Below are 23,336 nucleotides of genomic sequence, written 5' to 3' on the forward strand. Positions count from 1 at the left end.
GATACAACAGAAACAGTGCAGCACCCAGGATATAAATCCCCAATCCGCCCTCTCACGGCGGTTTGTCCGATGGTCATTCCCCTGCCAGCAGGTACAAAGTGCAAAGTGCAAAATAGCTAATGCCATCCCAGCTCAGCCCGTGGGGCCCAGAGCCCAAACCATCCTCTCACGGTGGTTAGGCTCTTGGCTGGTCCTCTCAGCTGGTGGGAGGGAGTCATATACCAGCTCCTGTTCAGATGATATTAGTCCTCCACACAAGTAGGGGAGGGCTCAGGTGGAATGAGCGAGCAATTTGTGTCGGTGAGGTGAGGCCAAAAGAGGGCGCAAGTCTGAGAAGGGCGTGTTCCAAGGGGGAGAGACGGAAAGAGGGGGGATTATGCTTTAACCCCCCCCAGTCCCCAAGGGCACTCTAAGACACCCAGGCGGAGACCCCCCCTCAATAACACACCCAGTCATCGTCTATCCTGGCTTGAAAAGATGGTCCTCGGCCACATTAGCGCCCCTCATCAAGGCCATAGGGCGCTCCTCTCCCCGCCAAGAGCCAGCCGGAAGTCTTTGCGGTTGCTGCCGTCGTCGCCATCCCCCACTGCCATACAGAAATCCCGGCAGCGTCCCTGAGGTTTTTCCAGGGAACCGACAGCCCCGACAGCACCTCAACAAAGCCAGGGCCTGGGGCAATGTCCACGTGGTAGGCGCCCCCAGCGCAATGCCACTGCCGCCACTCCCACTCCCAGCGAGCTTCAGCTGGAGGGGAAAAACACCGCCCCGCCGCCTCTCAGCTGTTCCGCGGCTTCCGAGCCTTGCCGACGCTGTGCTCTCTGCTCCCACCACGATGTTCAAGAGGGAGCAGAAAGCCATCCCCCAAGTGGGAGGAAGTTCCCCCCAACTGGACCAGGGTCGCCAGGTCTTCAAGGCGACCTTCAAAGGGTCCCAAAAGGTAGGTCAGTGCCCATCCTCACGCCACGATCTCAGCTAGTGCCGCCATCTTGCGCATGCGAGCTTGCAGAGTTTTAATTGGAGTATATGCTCCTAACCAACAGCAAGAAAAATTTTATAAGCTTTTGCATACCAAAATAATACAATGGGATTATAAATCGTGTATATTAATGGGTGACGGAATGGAGTATTGGATACCCAAAAGGACAAAAAAGGATTACTTCAAAATACCCAAAATCGTGTAAGATTGCCTAAATCTTTTTTTGATATAATGGATGATATGGAGTTGAGAGATATCTGGCGGGAACAAAATGTTGAAGAAAAGGATTTTACTTTTTTTTCTGATAGACATCAATCCTTTTCTAGGATTGATTTCATATTAATTACTAATGATTTCTTTTCTAGGGTAAAGAAGACAAAGATATGTTCAAGAATTTTATCTGATCATAGTCCAGTGTGGATGGAATTAGAGCAGGAAAAGGGAGCTAGAAGGTCTTGGAGGCTAAATGAAAATTTGTTTAGATATGAGGAAAATGTGAAAGAATGTAAAAAACAAATGAAAGATTTTTTTGCTATGAATATGCATAAGGGTACACCTATGGAAATGGTTTGGGATGCAAGTAAAGCATATATGAGAGGAACCTTAATATATTTGAATAATAAATACAGACATAGACAAGAAAAGAAATGGAGGGACTTAGAAGAGGAAATAAAAAAGAAAGAGCAGGCACTTATATTAAATCCAACAGATAAGAAAATAAAGGAAACAATACATTTGTTGCGAGGGCAGTTTAATATGTTGATGGCAGACCAAGTGGCAACTAACTTACAATATGCTAAACGTAACACTTTTTGTAATGCAAATAAACCAGATAGATGGTTAGCCTACTTGTTAAGGAAAAAACAAAAGCTATGTACTATAGAAAAAATAGAATACAAAGGTAAAGAGGTATATCAACAAAATATGATTTAAAAAGCTTTTTTAGAATTCTATACAAAGTTATATGCTAGTGATACAATTCAAGGCAAAGATATAGACAGGTATTTATAGGAGGAGAATATCCCGGTAATTACACCAGAGCAAAGGGAAGGATTGAACCAACCAATAACTTTAGAAGAAATTATTTTAGCAATTAAACAATTAAAGGGGGATAAAGCTCCAGGCACAGATGGACTGACAGCTGTTTATTATAAAAATTTGCAGTTAGAAATGGTAGAACCACTTAAGGAATTATTTTGCAAGATTCAAGCCAGAGGAGATGTACCCCCTTCTTAGAGAACAGCTTTTATTTCATTGATTCCAAAGGAGGATCAAGACCGTAGTCAACCCAAGAATTATAGGCCAATATCGCTTTTAAATACTGATTATAAGATTTTTGCTAAAATATTAGCAAATAGGTTAATGGTAATCATGCAACAAATGATTCATAATGACCAATCTGGATTTATAGGTGGGAGACAAATGAAATGTAATGTAAGACAAATTGTAAATTTATTGGAATATTTGGAAAGGAACAACCAAGTCCCTGCAGTGCTTATCTTTTTGGATGCAGAGAAGGCATTTGATCGATTGAATTGGCAATTTTTATTGAAAATAATAGAAAAGATGCAGTTTGGAGAATACTTTACACAATCCATTAGAGCACTATATCAGAGACAAACAGCACAAATAATAATTAATGGTGGTTTAACAGAAACTTTTAAAATTGAAAAAGGAACGAGACAGGGATGCCCTCTATCACCATTATTGTTTATTTTAATTTTGGAACCTTTATTGAATAAAATACGAGGGTCAAATAAAATAAAGGGAATTAAAATTAGACATCATGATTATAGATTAAGAGCATTTGCAGATGACTTGGTTGTTACTTTAACTCAACCAGTACAATCAGCTATAGGTTTAATGGATATAATTAGCCAATATGGACAAATATCTGGATTTAAAATAAATAAACAAAAAGCAAAGATAATAACTAAAACATGACGGTAAAGCAAAAAGAAGAACTAGAAAGACTAACAGGATTTGAAATAGTAAAAAAGGTTAAATATTTAGGGGTATATATGACAGCCTCAAATGTAAAATTATATAAAAATAATTATGAATTGTTATGGCAAAAAATACAGAAAGAGATGGAGGATTGGGGAAAACTACAATTATCTCTGTTGGGAAGAATAGCAGCAATAAAAATGAATGTTCTACCTAGGTTTCTATTTTTGTTCCAAATGATACCAATACTCAAGAAAGATGAAAATCTGAGGGGACGGCAGAAGGGTATTAATAATTTTGCTTGGGCAGGGAAAAGACAGAGAATAAAGTTAAAAATAATGCAAGATATACGTGAAAGAGGAGGTCTTAAAATGCCTAATCTAAGATTATACTATGAAGCAGCTGTCCTAACAATAATTAGTGATTGGATTAATTCAACAGAAGAAAGAATATTGAACATTGAAGGATATGATTTGTTATATGGCTGGCATACTTACTTATTATATGACAAAAAGGTGGATAAGACCTTTAAAAGCCATGTATTAAGGAATGCCTTGCTATGAGTTTGGAAAAAGTATCAATATAAGTTAAATTATAAGATTCCTTTTTGGGCAATACCCGGACATGCAATAGAGAATATAAGTGTAGAACAAAAGCAAGAGGTGATTACTTATAAAGAGCTTCTTAAAATGGAAGGGGATATATTGCAGTTAAAATCTTTAAATGCATTAAAAGAAGAAAGAATAATTCAAACTTGGTTTCAGTATGGTCAGTTGCAAGCTAGATGGAAAGAAGATCAGAGAATCATGCAGAATGAGGAAAATTTGGTAAAACAAATTAGAGACCAAGGTCAAATGCATATAAAAAGATTATATAATGTATTGATAGAAATAGATTCCGAAACGGAATTAGTTAAGGATTTATGATAAAATGGGCACAAAACATTCAGGAACCAATAATGATGGAAACTTGGGAAAAAATATGGGTAAGAAATGTAAAATTTACGCAAGCACAAAATTTGAGAGAAATTTTTTATAAAATGTTCTATAGATGGCATTCAGATCCTAAAAAGTTAGCTTGTATGTATCCGAATTTACAATCTAAGTGTTGGAGATGTGATTGTGAAGATGCCACTTATTATCATATATGGTGGACTTGTAAAAAAGTTAAAGCATTTTGGATTAAAATATGGTGGATTATCCAAAATATTCTTAAAAAGAAGATAAAGTTTACACAATTGTTTTTGCTGGGTATAATTACAGATTGTACAGTTATAGAGACTAAATTGATTTTAAATTTAATAACTGCAGCTAGACTTTTGGTGCCGCAATATTGGAAGAAGGAAGATTTGCCTACCATTGAAGAATGGACATTAAAAGTAGCGAATCAGGCAGAAATGGCGAAGATTTCAACATTTTTGAAAGATCACTCACAAGAAAGATATATATCGGAATGGAGAAGATGGATTGATTATATTCAAAACAAATATCAGACTAAAAAGTATCAAATAGCTTATGAATGAATAAAAAAATTAAGAGTATTTATATTTAGTTAATAAAAGGGGAGTTAAAGTGTGAAGGGGGGATAGGAATCCTTAGTTAATTAGCTTAGTTTAGCATATGATTGTTAATTGTTATACCCTGTATTTTGTTCTGGGAAGTCCGGGGGGGTGGGGGGGTGTAAGGAAGGGAGGGGGGTAGGGGGACTTGTAAAAAATTTTTTTTTCTTTCTTTTTGTAAAACTCTTTAATAATAATAAAAAAGAAACTATCTACTTATTGAAGATATGAACACTGACTGTGGGTAGGATGACAACTGCCAGGGAATAAATATTTAACAGTAGATTTCTTGTTTCTTCTCCTTTCAAAATTTGTTTGAAATATTATAAGTACATTCTTAGAAGTACACAACTCTTGTAAATGTTTAGACAAAATATGTTTCAATGAATCCATATGTTAACAAAAGCTGGCAGAATCTCTACTTATTTAAGAGTAAGTAAATCTACTCTATCAATAGTTAAATAGATAAATATTTCAATTTTTATTTATTGATTAGCCCTTTGGGCCATATCAAGTGCAGAATTACAAAGACAAATCATTACAAAGGTTTGGTAAAACAAATTAAGTAAGATTGGAATAACTCGCAATTAAAATACAATTAGAATAAAATACGATCTTGCTGGTTTTAATAGTTCAGTATTTGTATAATTTTTTATATAATAATTCCTGGAACAAACAAGGAAAGTCATAGTTTTCAGTTCTGTAATGTTGGAGAGTGAGGCCTTTTGATGATATAGTTTCTGTTTTCCTGTGTAACTGCATAGTCTTCTTTTCCCACCACATGAGCTGCATAACTAAATTAATTCTACTGTTCTTATTTCCTTTGTTGGTTTTTGTCCTGTGGTTTCTCTTTCTAGATATACCATGGTGCTCACCTATCAAGGTAAAATATGGTTATGCAAATTGCAGAAGTCCCCAGGAAGGGTATTACAGAAATGTCTTGGGGACCACATGTGACATTCATTGTCAGAAAGGTTATGGACTGAATGGTCCTGAGCATCTTATTTGCCAGTCAAACAAACGTTGGTCTGGGAAAGTTCTCTGCAAACGTAAGTGGCTCATTTTTTCCTGAAGAATTGCTTTCAACTTCTTTGCTTTGATCCTGTTACTCTTGACCATATATAATTGAATTTTAGTGGAGTTCTTAGTTTAGTTAGTGTTTTAGCAAAATAAAAATTAGTTATGGAATTCTTTGCTCATACAGAAGAAACAGTAACTTCAGCATTGGAGGTTTTTCTATGCTGGTTAAACAGTTGACAGTTTTCAGTTTTATACAACAAAATACTTTTTTTTAGTCTTCCTATATATTCCAAACAGAAGAATTTATGTGAGGTTTTTTAATTGCATTGGCAATATTTGTTGTAATTAATTTCATTTATGTCCCTATATGGTTATATAGGCTGCTTTAAATATATGCATTGGGTGGGGGGGGAGAGCTGACATCGCAGGAAGAATGGTGAACTTTTACAGGGCTCTGTGTTAAGCCGCGGTATTCTACCTGACAGGAGGTCCAATTGGACTCAATTGGATCCAAGCCACCTTGGAGAGGTGGTGGAGGTAGAGGGGGAAGTTTCGCTGACCACAGGGAGCCTGCAAACTCACTATTTGATCCCGGAAAACTCCTCATCCTGATGGGGAATGAGGCCAGACCGAGGCTGTGACAGCTCCGATGAAAGAGCAATAAAGGAGATGAGCGGAAAATAGTGTGTGTGACCTGGGTGAGCTATTCTTAATTTCCAACTCCTGTTGAGGAATTTACCCCCCAAATTAATATCTTTCTGAAAACGAGACTCTAAAAGAGGAGGTGGTTTTTATTCACTCCTCTAGAATGGTGGCGACTAAATACATGAGCTGCTGACAGACCTGAGCAAAGGAGAAGAAAGCACTTTGTAAAAATAGACCTTTAACGGATTGGAATTCCAAGTGTTTTGCTTGTGGATACTTTGCCAGCTTTATGGATATTTAAAATACCATTTGATATATAATACATATTGTAATCCTGGAAAACAAACTTTGCAAAAGTGAAAGTTGGATTCACTTGGGTGAATGGGTGAAAGTGGAGAAATAGAGTAAGGGTCCCACCTGCTGTTTGAACCGGTCAAGCAAAGGGAGAAGACCCTGAATAGTCTAATGCAATACAAAAGGCTTGGGTTCCTTGGAACTGAACTGAGCTGATAAAATTAATTGGATGTCTGCAAATTGCTTACACTGGATACTTAAAAACAGATGGGGGAGACATAGAAATTTGTCCTTGAGATCATTTGACTCTTTGTGGATTACAAATACATTGGACAGAGTGAAATTTGGACTCAACTTGAAGCTTTTTGAACTGCTGAATAGAGGTGATGTGCAACTAATAGGTGTGAGTTTTTTTGTGGGCCTTGCAGATTACAAATACCATTTCCTACAAGAAAAATAAGTGAATTAAGAGGGATATTGAAGAGACTATCTGGACATTCTAGATACAATTTGTGTGGAATTTAGGATTAAAATTAAAGTTAGAAGATAGTGAAATTAGTTGAGGTTTGAAAGGGAGGGGAAAAATTGTGGGGGAAAGAGTATTACTGGTTAATATTAAAAAGGGCACAAAGAGGGAGTGGAGAATCTGGGAGAGGCTTGAAGAGTGGTGGGGCACTTTATCTAAAGTTGCTGATATATTTATCAATTTATAAAAATGTCAAATTCAAACCTATCTAAATTAGGGGGGGAAACTGGATTGGCACCATCATCTGCCCCATCATCCACCCCATCATCAGCAATGTCAAGCCTTTCAAGTCAAAGGTCAATAGAAAGCTTAATTCAACAGGAAAAAATGAATACAATTCAAAAAGATATGCAAACATTGTTCCAATCGCTGTTTCTCTTTGTTTCTGACCATCCATGCTGCACCATGTAAAAGCAAGGCAGCAGTAAAATTATTTCCTGTTCAGAGCTCAGTTTCTTTATGAAAAATCACTGACTTTTTGCTTCTGCATGATGCAAATATCTCATTTCCACAGAGAATTACAAAAAATACCTTTCAGAACCCTCAGCATATCTCTGCCCCCATGCTCCAGTTTAATCCAGATTTGCTCTAGATATAGTTAAGCATAAATAAGCAACCTTCAGGAGTGCAAGCAAAATGAGGAAGTCACCTGCTATGAGTGAAGCAGTGGTGGGTTGCTCCCGGTTCGCACCGGTTCATGCGAACCGTTGGCGGAAATTTGGCCAGGGTCACAGAACCAGTAACGGTGGCCAGCTGGCCACGCCCTTGAACCAGTTCCCCCAGTTGCCGGTCGCTTGCCCCAGCCGCCATGCTCATTGCCACCATGTTCTTCATGTATGCGCATCCCATTACCTTGCAAGTCCAATGGGATGCACATGCGCGAGGAACATGGTGGCAACAGCAGCAGCTTTTTCTGCCAGTATGTTTTGGCGGCCTGCAGAGAAAGCGGCTGGCAAAGAAGCCTTTTCGGAGGCTTTTTTGCCAGCAGTTGCAGCTGGCTGGGGGCTGCCGAAAACTACAGTCAGCTTGCCTTCTGGACTGTGGACCAGCCATGGAATGTAAGCACCCTAAATAAGGAGGCGGTGGTGGGGGAGGAAGGCGGGCAAGCGGGCCTAGCCACTGGGATTTCCAGGACACCCCTCCACTGCCCCCGTGCCACCGATGCCTGCAGTGGCAAAAGCCATGCAGGAAAAGTCCCGGGGAGTTCCGGGACTCCCTGCCACCGCTGCTGTCACCAGCGATGCCTGCAGTGGCAAAAGCCATGCAGGAAAAGTCCCGGGGAGTTCCAGAACTCCCTGCTGCCGCTGCCGTCACCAATGCCTGCAGTGGCAAAAGCCACGCAGGAAATGTTTCAGGGCACTGAAGCTCCCATTTCGACCCCTGTGCTGCTGCTGCTGCTGCCGCCGCCGCAGCCAGGCATTTTCTCTTGGGCCTCCCAGTCTCACTCTCCTAGACTTTGCCTCCCCCCCAATGCCCAGCTGAGCCGCACGATCATCAGAGGCTTTTATTCTTTTAAATGACTCTGACGATCCAAGCTCTGACGATCCCAGCTGAGTTGACTGATCGTCAGTGGGTTTTTTAAAAACCCTCTGCCGATCAGGCAACTCAGCTGGGATCGTCAGAGCCATTTAAAAGAAAAAAACTTTTTTTCTTTTAAAGTTTTTTTCTTTTAAATGCCTCTGATGATCCAGCAACTCAGCTGGGATTGTCAGAACCTTTTGAAAGCATTTTTTATGCTTTCATAAATGGTTTTAAAAGTAAAAAAAAAAAATTGGCCACGCCCACCCAGTCACATTACCCCCCTCCCCCCCACCAAGCCATGCCGACAGAACCGGTAGTAACAAATTTTAGATTTCACCACTGAGGGAGGGAGAGAGAGAGTGAAAGAAAGAAAGAGAGAGAGAGAAAAAGAGACAAAGAAAATGAGAGAAAGAGAAAAAAGAAGAAGGGAGAGACAAGAAAGAAAAAGAAAGATACAAAGAAAGAAAGAGAAAGGAAGAAGGAAAGGAAGGAACAGAGGGAAAAAAGAAAGAATGAAAGAAAAAGAGACATATAAAAAACAAAGAAAGAGAAAGAAATGAAGGAAGGGAGAGATGAAGAAAGAGAGAGAAAGAGAGAAAGAAAGAAAGAAAGAAGGAAAGAGGAAGGGAGAGGGAAAAAAGAAAGAATGAAAGAAAAAGAGGCATAGAAAAAACAAAGAAAGGAAGGAAGGAAGGAAGGAAGGGAGAGACAAAGAAAGAGAGAGTGAGAAAAAGAAAGAAGGGAAGAGGAAGGGAGAGAGGGGAAAAAGAAAGAATGAAAGAAAGAGACATAGAAAAAACAAAGGAAGAGAAAGGAAGGAAGGAAGGGAAAGACAAAGAAAGAGAGAGAAAGAGAAAGAAAGAAGGAAAGAGGAAGGGAGAGAGGGAAAAAAGAAAGAATGAAAGAAAAAGAGACAGAAAAAACAAAGAAAGAGAAAGGAGGGAAGGAAGGGAGAGACAAAGAAAGAAAGAAAGAAAGAAAGAAAGAAAGAAAGAAAGAAAGAAAGAAAGAAAGAGAAAGAAGGAAAGAGGAAGGGAGAGAGAAAAAAGAAAGAAAAAAGAGACAAAGAAAAAAACAAAGGAAGAAAGGGAGAGACAAAGAAAGAAAGAAGGAAGGAAGGAAAGAGGAAGGGAGAGAGAGAAAAAAGAAAGAATGAAAGAAAAAGAGACAAAGAAAAAACAAAGGAAGAGAAAGAAAGGAAGGAAGGGAGAGACAAGAAAGAGAGAAGGAAGGGAGGGAGGGAGAGAGAAAAAGAAAGAAAGAAAGAAAGAAAGAAAGAAAGAAAGAAAGAAAGAAAGAAAGAAGAGGAAGGAACACAAACCCTGGCACTAGACGTGGCTTCAGAAGACGCTTTGAAACAGGACAGCGATCTAGGGCTGGAAGGGACCTTAGAGACCATCTAGTCCAACCCCCTGCTCCAGCAGGAAACCTTACTGGATTATTTTGGTGCCTCTAACAGAAAAGAAAATTGTCAGAAAGGAGAAGGAGTTTACTAGGACAAGGCTGCCATGCAGAGAAAGGCAGAGATAGTCCTTGATTTATGACCAGAATTGAGCCCAAAATTTTGGTTGCTAAGCAAGAGCGTTGTTAAGTGAGTTTCACCACATTTTACTCAATCCATGATCTCTCCTGGCTCTAACAGTCATGTGCAGGCTAGGGAAGTAAATCTGAAGGCACGTGTAATGTACAGAAGTTATAGTTAAATGTGTGGCAGAAAGTGGACTCTGGGTGTGTTTTTCCAAATGTAGTAAGTGAGGTTGAATATGTATAGTTTTAGAAGAGATGTGTGCATGTGTATACACACATACAGTATATATAGTAAATAATGTATCTTTTTGTGTGCCTATACACTATACTATGTAATATGTACTGTATATACACATATGGCATATGTGCATAGGATTAAATAGTATATTTTGGATGTTCAGTAGTAGTAAATAAATAGACAGGGAAATTATTTCTCATTGAGGCCTTTGAGGCGAGGAGAGGCCAGGCACCCTAACCATAACCCTTGACATGAATGACGTCAAGCTGACCACGCCTACCCAGTCACATGACCACCCAGCTTCACCCATCCAGTCATGTGACCACCAAGCCACGCCCAGTCATGTGACCACCAAGCCACGCCCAGTCATGTGACCACCAAGCCACGTCCACAGTCACGTGACCACCAAGCCATGCCCACCAAATAAGCCATGCCCACAGAACCGGTAGTAAAAATTTTTAGAACCCACCCCTGGAGTGAAGGTAAATAGATCCACTTTAAGAAAATTAGGTGGATTGTTTGGAAAGTTTAGCAATTTTTCCCATCTGGGAATCAGGGGAATAAATTGTAATTGAAAGCTGTGTTCTCCCTCTGAATTTTAAAGGATCATTGTCTCATGCAGTGCCATAATGAAATTCAAGACAATTTATCATTTGCTTAGCAACCAATCAAACTTCAAAAGAATCAAGCACTATGAGGTATGAGACCCTTCAACTTTCCAATAAGAATTGGAGGGATACAGTAAATTCTGGAAGGATCGATGGCCATAAATTTACTTCACCTCAATTGTTCTACAATACAGATTCCTTTATAAGAAATACATCTGCCTTTGTGGATTGGAAATGATAGAAAATGCTACCCATGTTTTATTCCGCTATACCCTCTACAGAAATTACTACATCAAGTACTGTATATTACAACCTTTCTGTTGCATCATCCAGCCAATCAGACTACTTCTGTGTCTCTATACTGCTTTCATACAAAAATGATTTTTGTTACTCATGATGTTGTAAATATAGTGCAGTATAATGTAGAGCCTGATAGGAAGTAATAATTATGTCTGTGGAAATTGGGATCGTAGAAACACCCAGGAGCATAGAAGAGTCCAAAGGCAGATGCATGAATAAATGTGATAAATGTATTTATTCATATAACAAAACATATTAACTATATACAAAGGCTGTCTTAATATCCATTAGGATAGGGGGCACACAGCATGTGTGACTACCCTTATCAAAGATCATGTCTCATGGAGAACAAACGTAAAAGAGAGCATGGTGGAAAGGTTAGAGGGGGTTTTATACTCAGTGTAAGCCCCTCCTCTCCACATAGGGGTGGGGGCACTTTCTGCCTCCACTAGTGTCTGTATGATACATGTGCCAATGGCTTGCAAATACTTGACAGTTCCCCTCCTTGCGAGCCAATGGCATGCAAACATACAAATGCAATGCACAACAGATTTTACCCTGTGAGACATAACTTTTTACACAGATCTTTGTGCCTATCTGCTGGTAGAGGTTTTGTGAAAATATCAGCTGTTTGATATTTGGTCTGACAATGTGATAAAGATATAAACCCCATCTCTACTAGTTGCCTAACATTTTGATAGCGGATATCAATATGTCTGGACCTTTTTCCCACCGCATAGGCTTTGGCAATGCCTATGGCCCCAGTGTTGTCTTCTATAATTTGGATGGGCAAAGTCGGTGGTGTCCAGATGCTAGAAATTAAGGCATCAAACCATATCAGATCATTCCCTGCCTCTGATAGGCATGCATATTCGGCCTTAGCGGTGGAGCACGAAACAAATTTCTGTTGCCCCACATGCCAATGGATGGGTGCCTCATTTAATAGTACCAAGAAGCCTGAAGTACTCCTACGTGTCTTGGTATCTCCGGCCCAGTCCGCATCCGCGAAGCATTTTAATTGGGCCTTGTCTCTATTCTCAGGTTCCAAGCAAAGCACGTAATCTGCTGTGGTCTTGAGATACCTTAATAGCTTTTTAATGGCCAACCAGTGGAACTGGGTAGGATGTTCCACTTGTCTAGATAGCAGGTTTACGGCCAGGGCAATATCTGGACGGCTCCAGTTACTTATATATAGTAATGAGCCAATCACTGACCTAAATAGAGTATTATTTTGGAACTCTGGGCTATCCTTGTGTGCCAATCCATAATAGTCGGTCTGCATTGGGATAGTCGTTGGCTTGCTATCTTCCATTTTACATTTCACCAAGAGTTCCTCTATCTTTTCCTTTTGGGAGAGAGCAAAACCTTTTGATGTAGTGATGATTTGTACGCCTAGGTACTTGTCTACATATCCTAAAGACTTTAGAGTGAACTTTTTTTGTAGGGTCCTGGCAAATATAATACATCCCCCCTTGTCAGGCCCTATATATAAAAGGTCATCGACATACACTAGGACTTTCTCCAGTCCCCCTTTGGTATCCCTTGTGAAGGTACATTTATCAGCTGGAGATGGATGGAAACCCAGTGATTTGAGAGTTTTAGTCAGGCATTTGTACCACAGTCTGCCTGATAGTTTGAGGCCATACAAACTTTTCTTCAGAAGCCAGGTGTGGCCTTCCTGCCGTTGAAATCTGGGGGCACCTCTGACGTAAATTTCTTGTTTTAGATGTGCGTGTAAATAAGCAGTTTGCACATCAAATTGAAAAATGTGTTCCCCATGTGCTGCTGTGGTGACCAAAGCAGCCCTCACACTTTCCGCTCTCACGGTGGGGGAGTATGTTTCATCAAAGTCCTGCAAGTAGCGCTGTGCGTAGCCTTGTGCTACCAGCCGGGCCTTATAGAGGAGTTTTTTGTTGGGCATTGGCTTGACCTTGTAGACCCAACGGGTGCCAATTGCTTTCCTCTTTTTGGGGACTTCCATGGGGATGGAGACTTTCAATTTTTTGAGACTGTCCATTTCCCGCTCCATTGCCACCCTCCACCTGCGCTGTTCTTCCTCGGGAAGCTGGAGGACATCTGAGTACGTTTTAGGGGCCATGGTAACGCTGTTGACTGAGGCAACACAGCCATTGTCCAACCTTTTGGGTGGCACCCCTTTATTGGAGCATTTTGATCGTCTGGGAAATTGCCACTCACCATCATCATTGTCATCCGGAGCATCGGTGTCAGAATTGGAGCTGCCGGAGGTATCTTTCCAATCAAAATGGGGCGGGCCTCTGTCCCAGGCACTGCGAAGATATGGTCGTTTAGGTGAGGCAGGAGATGTGAAGTCACCCAGGGATTCCTTGTGTGAATCGTCAGAGTCAGGTAGGGATTCATCACCATCCGGATCTTCGCTGGTCAGTTGTTTGGAGTTTGTTGGTTCATCCTCTTCAGGTGGTGCTGCTTGTTCAGTGTCGCTTCTAATAGGGGAATAACCGGGTTCATTGGAATGAATTTTTGACCAATTTGACCCCTCCTCAAAGGAAGCTGATCTAGAGACAATGACAAGGTTATTTTTGTCTACAAACCTAGAGGCCTTGCTGCCGGTTGCATAACCTATAAATCTGAGCCTCCTTGATGCCTTGCCCCCCTTTCTTCTGAGGTGCTTGGGAATATGGACCCAGGCATAGGAACCAAAAATTCTCAGGTGTGAGAGGCTAGGTTTCCTTCCATGGACCAGGAAGTATGGGGTTTGGTTAATGGCACTACTCCACGTCCTGTTGACTAGATAATTAGCCATTTTGACCGCTTCTGCCCAAAAAACTTGGCTCATGTCAGCATCTGCAAGTAGGCAGTTCATGACATTCTGCAGCATGCCATTTCTCCTTTCTACAATGCCATTCTCGGACAGAGTTCGAGGGGATGATTTAAAATGGAGGATACCTCTCTCCTTCATCCACTTTTCAAAAGTCTTGGATGTAAACTCAGTCCCCCTATCACTCTGCACCTGAGCGATGCACACCTTGTGTTGCGTTTGGATCTGGTTGTAAAGATATTTGAAGTTGGTAAAGACTTCAGTTTTGTCCTTTAAAATAAATACATGGCCATAACGAGAGTAATCATCTACTACTGTTAAAAAATAACGCCCCCTACCAAGGGAGGGTCTAAAAGGACCAACCAAATCCATGTGTACCAGCTAATAAGGGTACCTTGCATGACGGGAAGAGACCTTAGGTATAGCAGCAGTTTTAGATTTTGCTGCCTTACAGATGGCACATTCCAAATAGGTATTACAATTCTTTATCTTAAGCCCATCAGAAAAATCTTGCATTTTCTTAATAACTGGGAAGCTGGCATGGCCGAGCCTGCGGTGTAATATATGAGCACAATCCAAATGTAAAGGTTTACCCATGCATACTTTGTCAACCTTATGTATCTTACCATTACAAGCCTTAGTCTGTTCAGTAATGAGAGTAGGCACTGGATTAATGGTCACCTTAGAGTTCCTCAGGGTTGGCTGAGGAGTTGTGACCTTAATGGGCTCAGCCTTAATGGCTTTGGATGTCCTAGGAGCTGGTTTAAAAGCTTCATTGGTTTTAGGTACAGGATCCTTGAGTTTGGACAACCTGGGGGCTGGCCCAGAAACTTTCTGCTCTATCTGGGCGTTAGCTCCCTGAGCCCTCTTGTTAGGTTTCTTGTGCCTTTTAACCTTTGCTTTTGGGGAAAAATAAGGCAAATTGTTGATTTTTACAATATCGCCAACAACACCCCCACTTTCGAAAACATAACTTCCACCCTTCTCAAAAACCAGTTTTACATTTTTATCCTCAGTCAATTTTAAGATGCTTAAAAGGTTGTTCTTGATTGAGGGAACATACAGTGCCCCTGTGACATCTCCTATACCAGGCACATTGATCACGCCTTCCCCAGTTACCTCTGCCTTGTCCCCAGTGGCAACTTTTACTGAGGACTTGAGTGGGTGTAAAACCTTAAATCGTTGCTTTGTGTTGGCTATATGCGTTGATGCACCTGAATCAAGAAGCCACAGCCCCTCAGCATCCTTTACCTGGGAGGTGTGATTGTCACTAGTGACACTACAGAACTGGTATTCTTTATGACCACCTCCCCCTCTTCCACGGCCTCTTTTATTTTTATTGTGCTTAAGTCCAGCTGTGTTGGCCCTAGAGCGAGGGCACTCCCTTTTAAAGTGACCTTGTATGCCACAGTCAAAGCAGGTGGGAAGGGTATTAATCCTTTCACTTGTGTCCTGGCGCCTCCTCTGAGGCCTAGGCCTGTGATATGCCTCCTTCATTTCTTGTTGTTCCTCATCTCTGCGCCTTAAATCTTCCTCAATAAAGCGGCCAGAAAAGTATTCTATATTTCTTTGTTCCCTAGAAACCCCTTCTAGAGAAATAATAAAGGGACTCCAGGATTTGTCTAGGGAGTTCAACATCACACTAATTAAAGTGGATTCAGAAACAGGCTCCCCCCTCTGTATAAGCTCATCCCTCATGGCTTTAAGTGTTGCCAAATGTTCCCCCATTTTGACACCAGGTTTGAGTTTATAGTTGTGGAAAATTCTTGACAATCTGCTGGTTGCAGCCATATTGTCACTATGGAACAAATTATATAGGGCAGTCCAAACTTCCTGAGCTGTGAGGCCGTCTGAAAGACTGGCATACAGAGCTGTGTTTATAGAACTTAACAGGGTTGTGTAAGCTCTTTTATGCAGGAACTCGATTTCAGGGCTCCAAGGTAAAAGGGGTGGTCTTTTGATCATGTCCAGAGTATTTTCTCTTAAGAGAATTATCTGAATCTCTTTACACCATTTTTTAAAATTCTGACCACTTAAATGTAATTTTTCAAAATTATTTGGCAAAGTTACAAAATTATTGCCATTAAACTGCATGGGGAGTTGTTCAAATGGCTGAAAAGAGCCTGTTTTGAATGGCATTGGGATCCCTAAGCCTGGGATTGATTGCTTAGGTCTGGCTCCTTTTTGTAGTCCTTCTGTAGTTTGAAGCAACTGGGCACGTGGAGGAAATGGAGCATGCTCCAAAGCCTTTTCTTGTTGGAGCTCCGATCTCCCTCTCTGAGCTCTGAAGTCAGGTCTGGCTGGAGCTTCAGCATAGGCCCGAACATCAGCTGTGTGGCGGGGAAACCTTGGAGGAGTGGGAAGAAGGCCTGGAGATCTTTCTGGAGACTGGAGGCCCATCAGATGAGGTCCATGGGCTGGATAGGCCTGGAAATGTCTCTGGATCTCCTCTTCTCCATCAGAGGAGCAGGATTGCAGCTCCGGATCATCCCAGTAGGACCGGAAAAGTGCAGAGGCCTCAGCCTGGGCCTCTGTGGAGCATTCAGTGAATGGTGAGCGCCTCTGCAGTGGGGGGTGGGAGGCTGCAGGTCCATCTGGGTTCCTCCGGGGGTGGGAGGTTGGATTTGGGACCCTCCTTAAGTGGGCAGCTGGGTCTGGGACCTCGGGGCGGCCGGTGGGTGGTTGCTCCATAAGTTCCAGGGCAGCGACCAGGGCCTCTATGGCCTCTTTGATGTTTGCCTTGGCAGGCGGGGCCTGGCAAGGGGCTTGTGGGTTCGGAGTGGTCCTCTGGGCCGCTGGAATGCTGAACTGACTGGCTGGCATTGTAGGCCTGGGCTGTGGAGCTGGGGATGGCCTGGCTCGTGGTTCTGGCAAAGTGCCCAGGGGAGCAGCCATCTTGGAGGAAGTTGCCTCCGGAAGTGGCCTGGCGGCCATTTTGTTTGGCGGGAAACTGGGTGGGGGGAGTCTCTCTGGTGGTAGGCGCCATCTTGGAGAGATCAGGCAGGGGAGTCCTTACTGGGATGGCAGGCATCTCTGGTGCTGCCTCCTCAGGCCTCTTTCCGGCTGCTGCCCTTGTCTTCAGGAGGAAGGCGAGCGCTGCTCGGCACTCCTCTTCTGACATCTCAGCCACTTGCCTGTCCAGGCTTTCATATTCTCTTTCTGCCCCCTCTTTGTCAGTGCTGAAGAAGACTTCTCCAACATTGCCTGGCTCGGCCCCTGGGATCTCTTGCTGCATCTGGGTGGCCTCTGGCTGCCAGGGTGTAGCTGGATGGAAACCCCCTTCAATGTTTTCCATCATTGATTCAGACTGGGGCTGCTGTGAAGTTCTCCTCTGTTGAAGGCCTCTGGTCACAACAGGGGAGCTTCTCTCACAGGTTATTTTGGAGGGCATCTCGCCTTTTCAACAGCTCTTGGAGTGGAGTTCTGCTACCATTCCCTCTGCTACCATTCGGTGGAAATTGGGATCGTAGAAACACCCAGGAGCATAGAAGAGTCCAAAGGCAGATGCATGAATAAATGTGATAAATGTATTTATTCATATAACAAAACATATTAACTATATACAAAGGCTGTCTTAATATCCATTAGGATAGGGGGCACACAGCATGTGTGACTACCCTTATCAAAGATCATGTCTCATGGAGAACAAACGTAAAAGAGAGCATGGTGGAAAGGTTAGAGGGGGTTTTATACTCAGTGTAAGCCCCTCCTCTCCACATAGGGGTGGGGGCACTTTCTGCCTCCACTAGTGTCTGTATGATACATGTGCCAATGGCTTGCAAATACTTGACAATGTCTTCAGTGATTAATGTTGATTTTCTCTTACAGAAAAACGGTGCCCAACACTTTCTATGCCACCTAATGGAGGATTCAAGTGTGTTGATGGTGCATACTTTAATTCCAGGTGTGAGTATTATTGCTCACCAGGATATCAGTTAAAAGGAGATAGAGTAGTACAATGTATGGATAATAAAGCGTGGAGCGGAAGACCAGCTTCTTGTGTTGGTAAGTTGAAAATCATGATGATACACCATTGTATTTGGAGAGCAGTAAGAGCAGTGGTGGGCTTCAAAATTTTTAACAACCGGTTCTCTGCCCTAATCACTGGCTGGGTGGGTGTGGCTGGGTGGTCATGGCTGGGTGGTCATGTGGCTGGGTGGGCATGGCCAACTCAATGTCACTTCTTTGCTTATAAAAGATATACCAAAAGGTAGTTTATTATTTCGTGCATTTAATACTTAAATAAGAACAATAAAAGATGTACACAAAACAATAACAATATTTTTAGCTTTTTGAATACTGGCAGGAATTGTATATTTCTGGGAATCTTTTAAAACATTTTCCACAAAATCTCGATAATTGTTAATATTATTTTCGTAATTAAAGATGTCACTAAATGCAAGCAATTGTTCTTCAGCTGCTTTCCATGGAACCACCTTGAATATTCCAGTAATCTGGCTCCAAAAAATTGAGGAATTATAAATTAGTCCTGTCTTGCAATTGGCTACCTGTTTTTAAATGTTCACAGTCTATTAGTCTTTTCTTCAAATTTGTTACAATCCTTTCTAAAAGTCTTTCCTGAGGAAAACTAACAAATCAATGATTTTTGAAGGTTTCTGAAATAATTAATCAATCCACTTTTTTTTCTGTATGCACCCTTTTCCTTTCTAAGCATTTCAAATGCTTTAATTGATCTTATCACAAGTTTTTCAGCCTTTATTATATCTACATTTCTTGCTTGCAGTGCATTTGAAAGAAGAGAAATTCCATTTAGAATGTCAATCATCAATGCCAAATCAGTCATAAAATATATATTTTTGAGATGAGCAGCCATAACTTTCATTTGAATGGAAATACTGATGCAGCACTGAATAAGCGCGCCAGACAGCCAGGGTTGCCCTTAAACTACAGGCAGCCCATCTTGGTCCCAAAACTCTACCAATCTTTATAATTTCAATCCCAAATTGTTCACATATTTTGAAAAGTTCAGCTTGGCTCTTATTGGATTGATAAAAAATAGTGTATATCTTATCAATAAAATTTTTTAAATGATTTACTTGCTTTATTTCCTTTATCGAATCATCTAAAACAAGTTGGAGCCAATCAGGGGTGGGATTCAATTTTTTTTACTACTGGTTCTGTGGGCATGGCTTCATGGGTGTGACCTGGTGGGGGGGGGATCATGTGACTGAGTGGGTGTGGCCAACTCAACGTCACTCACGGCAAGGTGGGGCAGCACCTTGCTGTGAGTGACCCTGAGTTGACCACGCCCATTCAGTCACATGACCCCCACCAAGCCATGTCCACCAAGCCATGCCCACAGAACCAGCAGAAAAGTTCAGCCAAGTCTTCTACCTTTCAATCTGGCTGCTTCTCTCCTCCTCAGCTTCATACACACAGAGGAAACAGGCACACATCTTATGGTGCCAGAGGGACTTGCCCACGAGCTGTTTCCTCGCAGAAGGTCCCAGTGCCATGAGATGTATGCACGCTCTGTGTGTATGCCTGAGAACGAGGAGAAGACTTGGCCGAACATTTCTGCCTCCCTTCACAGCAGAGCTGCTTGGACGGCAGCTCCTACGGCCTGACCCTTTATGGTCTGCCCTCCCCCCACATCAAAGTACCTTAAAGGGACAGGCTGCAGTGGCTGCCTTCTGAGCAGCTCTGCTGTGATGCTGTCCATCTGGCACAGAAGGCCGTTCTCCTGGCCGGGTCTGGCAATGGAGTGCGACCATGCACACGCACACATACCGGCAAGCAATGGGGAGCACATGCGTGGCCAGTGTGAAGAACAGGGCGGCAATGGCAGCAACAGGACTTCAGGCCTCTTTTTCAGTCTATAGTTTTTGGTAGTTTTTGGTGCAAGAAGCCTGCAGCCACCGCCTCTTTTTCGGCATGAGAAGCCTCCAGCCACCACCTCTTTGCCAGCTGGAACTGAGCCAGCAGCAGCAGCTGGAGGCTTCTCAGACCAAAAAAGAGGTGGCAGCTGCAGGCTTCTTGTGCTGAAAACTACCAAAAACTACAGGCCAAAAAAGAGGCCTGAAGTCCCGTCACCGCCATCGCTGCCCTGTTCTTCGTGCTGACCATGCACATGCACCCCATTGTCTGCCGGTGCTGCTCATGGCCAGACCCAGTCAGGAGAATAGCCTGCTGCGCCGGAGGGATGGCATCACAGCAAAACTGCTTGGAAAGCAGCCAAAAACTACCAGCGGCTGGAGGCTTCTTGCGAAAGGCAGCCGAGCCTTGCCCTGTCCCCCCCCCTCACCAAGGCATGGACGAAGGTGAGTGAGCCAGAGGGCAAGCAGTTGACATGCAGGCAGAGGCTCCGGAGAAGGCCATAGCCGGGGTATGGTGCATTCCCCAACCAGGACGAGGCGAACTGCGAGCAGGGGCTCAGGGAATGGTGCATCCCTGCCTCCCCCCAACCCAAGGTGAAGGGCGAGCAGGCAGCATGCTAACCTTTGGTGAGCAGAGCAGGCGAGGCATAGAGGCAAGGCGATTAGCTGGGTCACGTGGTAAAGGCAACATATATAGGGTGGTGTGGGGCTGTGTGGGTGGGGTGAGTGGGCAGGTGGGCGGGGGTGAGTGGGTGGTTGGGGGAGGGGCCAGCCAGAGGTAGTATTTGCCAGTTTGACGAACCAGTTAAAATTTCCATTACTGGTTCGCCCAAAGCGGTCCGAACTGGCTGAATATCACCTCTGGAGGCGATGGTTTATGATGTTTAGAAACTCTTTTGCTATTCTAGTGCTCACTCCAGATTTTCTCCCAAGCATAACACTGGCACCATCAGAGCAAAATCCTATTAATTTTTTTTCCAGGTAGTTCGTAGTAAACCCAACATTATTTAAACTTTCAATAACTAAACAACATATTGTCTCTGCATCTTATTTTTCTAATTCAACTAGCTCAACAAAAATTGTTGGTGAGGTAACTGGATCCTCAACTTTTAAGAAAAGTATAGCAACTGGTTTGCAAGATAGCGTTGAGTCTTTGTCAATAATCAAACATATTTTCCAAGTATTTTCAATAATTTTAGTAAATAATTTTGTTTTAATTTCTTTCGCAATGAAATCAACTATTTTCACTGCATTTTATGTGAATACAATCCTATTCCCATGTCTGCTCCATTTTGATTTGCAATTCCATCACTTCTTCCATGAATGAAAATGGCCTACATTTTTCTGCCAGGCTGTAAACTGTATTGAATATTCTACAAGTAGTACCTAAATATTTTTCAGTCATCCTATTTATTCCTTTTGTTATTGCAACCTGCTCACATTGCTTTAAGTTCTCTGTGCAAAAGTTGTGAGCTTTTGATGAAAAATGTTCTTTCATTTTTTTCCTTAGAGAAGCTTGTTGTACAGTGGTGGGTTTCAAAATTTTTTACTACCGGTTCTGTGGGCGTGGCTTATTTGGTGGGCATGGCTTGGCAGTCATGTGACTGGATGGGCTGGCTTGGCGGTCATGTAACTGGGTGGGCATGGCTTGGTGGTCATGTGACTGGGTGGGCGTGGCTAGGTGGTCATGATCCTAGTTCCCCCTACGAGGATTCCCCCATCTGGACCTTTTGCAATCCCCAAAGGGTCAAAGGTTCAGATTCTGAACCCTTAAGGCAAACCAAATACAAGTGGTCCTTGCTTAATGGCCGGTTGCTTAGCAAGTGTTCTAATTTACAACTGACCTCCCCAGAGCTACTTGACCTGTTTTTGAAGTTTTGACAGCCATGCGCGCACACACACACACACACACACACACACACACACACACACACTTATGACCAGTTACAACATCCCACACAGTCATGTGACTGAGGTTTTCTATGTTTTTTGCCAGTTTCCAACAATTCCTTCTGGTTTCCAGTTAAAAATGTCCATTAGAGAAAATGGACTTAACAACCACAGTGTTCACTTAATGACCATGGTATTTGCCTAACCCAGGGGTCTGCAACTTTAAACACTCAAAGAGCCATTTTCCTATTTTCTTTTAAACAGGTATATCTCTCTCTGTCTCTCTCTTTTCTCCCTTTCTCCCTCTCTCATCTTTCACCCTCTATCTCTATCTCTATCTCATCTCTTTTTCTCATTTTTCTGATCTCTTTCTCCCTGTCTCTCTCTCTTTCTCATCTCTCGCTCATCTTTTTCTTTCATTTCTCTCATCTCTTTCTTTCTTTCTCCCTATCTCTCTCTCATCTCCTCTCACTCATCTCTCTCTCATCTCTCTCTCTCTTTCCCTCCCCCCTCTCTCTGTTTCTCTTGTCTCTCTCTTTCCCCCCTCTCTGTGTGTGTCTCTTCTCTCTCTCTCTCTCTCTCTCTTTCCCTCCCTCTTTGTTGCGGGGGGAGGGAAAGAAACCCCTGAACTGGTGCTGGGTGGTGGGAATCTGACGTCCAGAGGCCAATGAGCCACGTACTGAAGACCAGATGGAGGCAATCCCGCAAAAATAACACATTTCTTGTCGCTTGAGCACTTCTGGTTAGGAGGAAGTGTTCATGTAATGCTATAAATGAGTTGCACAATACTCCAAAAAGCAAAAGAACCTGATTTTGCTTAACCTTTTGCACAAAATTTTAGTATGAACCACCAAAACTAAATCATTATTTTAATAAACGGGAAACTTCTATTTTTATGCAATATTCAAGATATTAGAGCAGACAAGACAAGAAATTCTGAACAACATGGGTAATTGTCTGCTTTAGTTCACATTCTTTGCTATTTTTTTAAAAAAATTAAAAGGTTACATAGCAACACCTCTGCCACAATTAACATTCCTAAATACATTTTCTTGAGAATAACCTCAATAAACTGAGGCCACGTTTCTTCTGAACGACTGCATTGTCTAGGTCAGTGGTTCCCAAACTTTTTCAGTCCATCACCCCTTTGGTACTACAAACACATCCTCAGTGCCCCCCACCCAGGAGTGGGTTCTACTTACCTTTACTACCGGTTTACAGCGGGGCCGCGCGTGCACGCTCACTTCACTCCTGCATGCATGTGCTCTTCTGCACATGCACAGAAGCGTTTTGGTGATGTTGGGGTCGGTGGGCGGGGCCTCTTGTCAGTTTTACCACTGGTTCTATAGAACCGGTGAGAACCAGGGCAACCCACCACTGCCCCCACCCCCACCCCCTATAAATAGCATTGTTCGGAATAGCGGTTTGTACGACCCACTAAGGAAGATAGTAACAGTAAAATACACGGAATACAGCCATTTTTGGCCTCCTGAAGCCTTGCCCCGCATGTCCCGTTTTTGTGAAAAACGGGCCTGTTTTTTGCAAAAACAGGATGCACAGGGCCTTTGTGAGGCCTGCAGGCTGCTCCAATACAAATCTATCCCTGTAACAAAAACAGCTAACACTATTAGTTAACACTAAAGAAATCCCCT

The 23,336-nt window shown here is 42.6% G+C and overlaps 1 protein-coding gene across 14 annotated transcripts in view; it reads left to right on the top strand.

Annotated features, from left to right (window-relative positions):
* Positions 1-23,336, top strand: part of SRPX (sushi repeat containing protein X-linked) — a 245,722-nt gene that overhangs the window by 126,247 nt on the left and 96,139 nt on the right. For 9 of the 14 annotated variants that reach the window (XR_015728220.1, XR_004592429.3, XM_034423805.3 and 6 more), the window contains 2 exons: positions 5,339-5,530; positions 17,786-17,962. Coding sequence is in view for 12 of the 14 variants with exons in the window: in XM_034423805.3 (XP_034279696.1) it covers positions 5,339-5,530; positions 17,786-17,962 (369 nt within the window). In the remaining 2 variants the exon portion in view is untranslated. The remainder of the gene's footprint in view (positions 1-5,338; positions 5,531-17,785; positions 17,963-23,336) is intronic. The other 5 variants (XM_087871283.1, XM_087871288.1, XM_087871285.1 and 2 more) reach the window with 2 other exon arrangements.

Source organism: Pantherophis guttatus, chromosome 5, assembly GCF_059756535.1.
Source record: "Pantherophis guttatus breed Tessera chromosome 5, ASM5975653v1, whole genome shotgun sequence".
Classification (NCBI taxonomy): Eukaryota; Metazoa; Chordata; class Lepidosauria; order Squamata; family Colubridae; genus Pantherophis; species Pantherophis guttatus.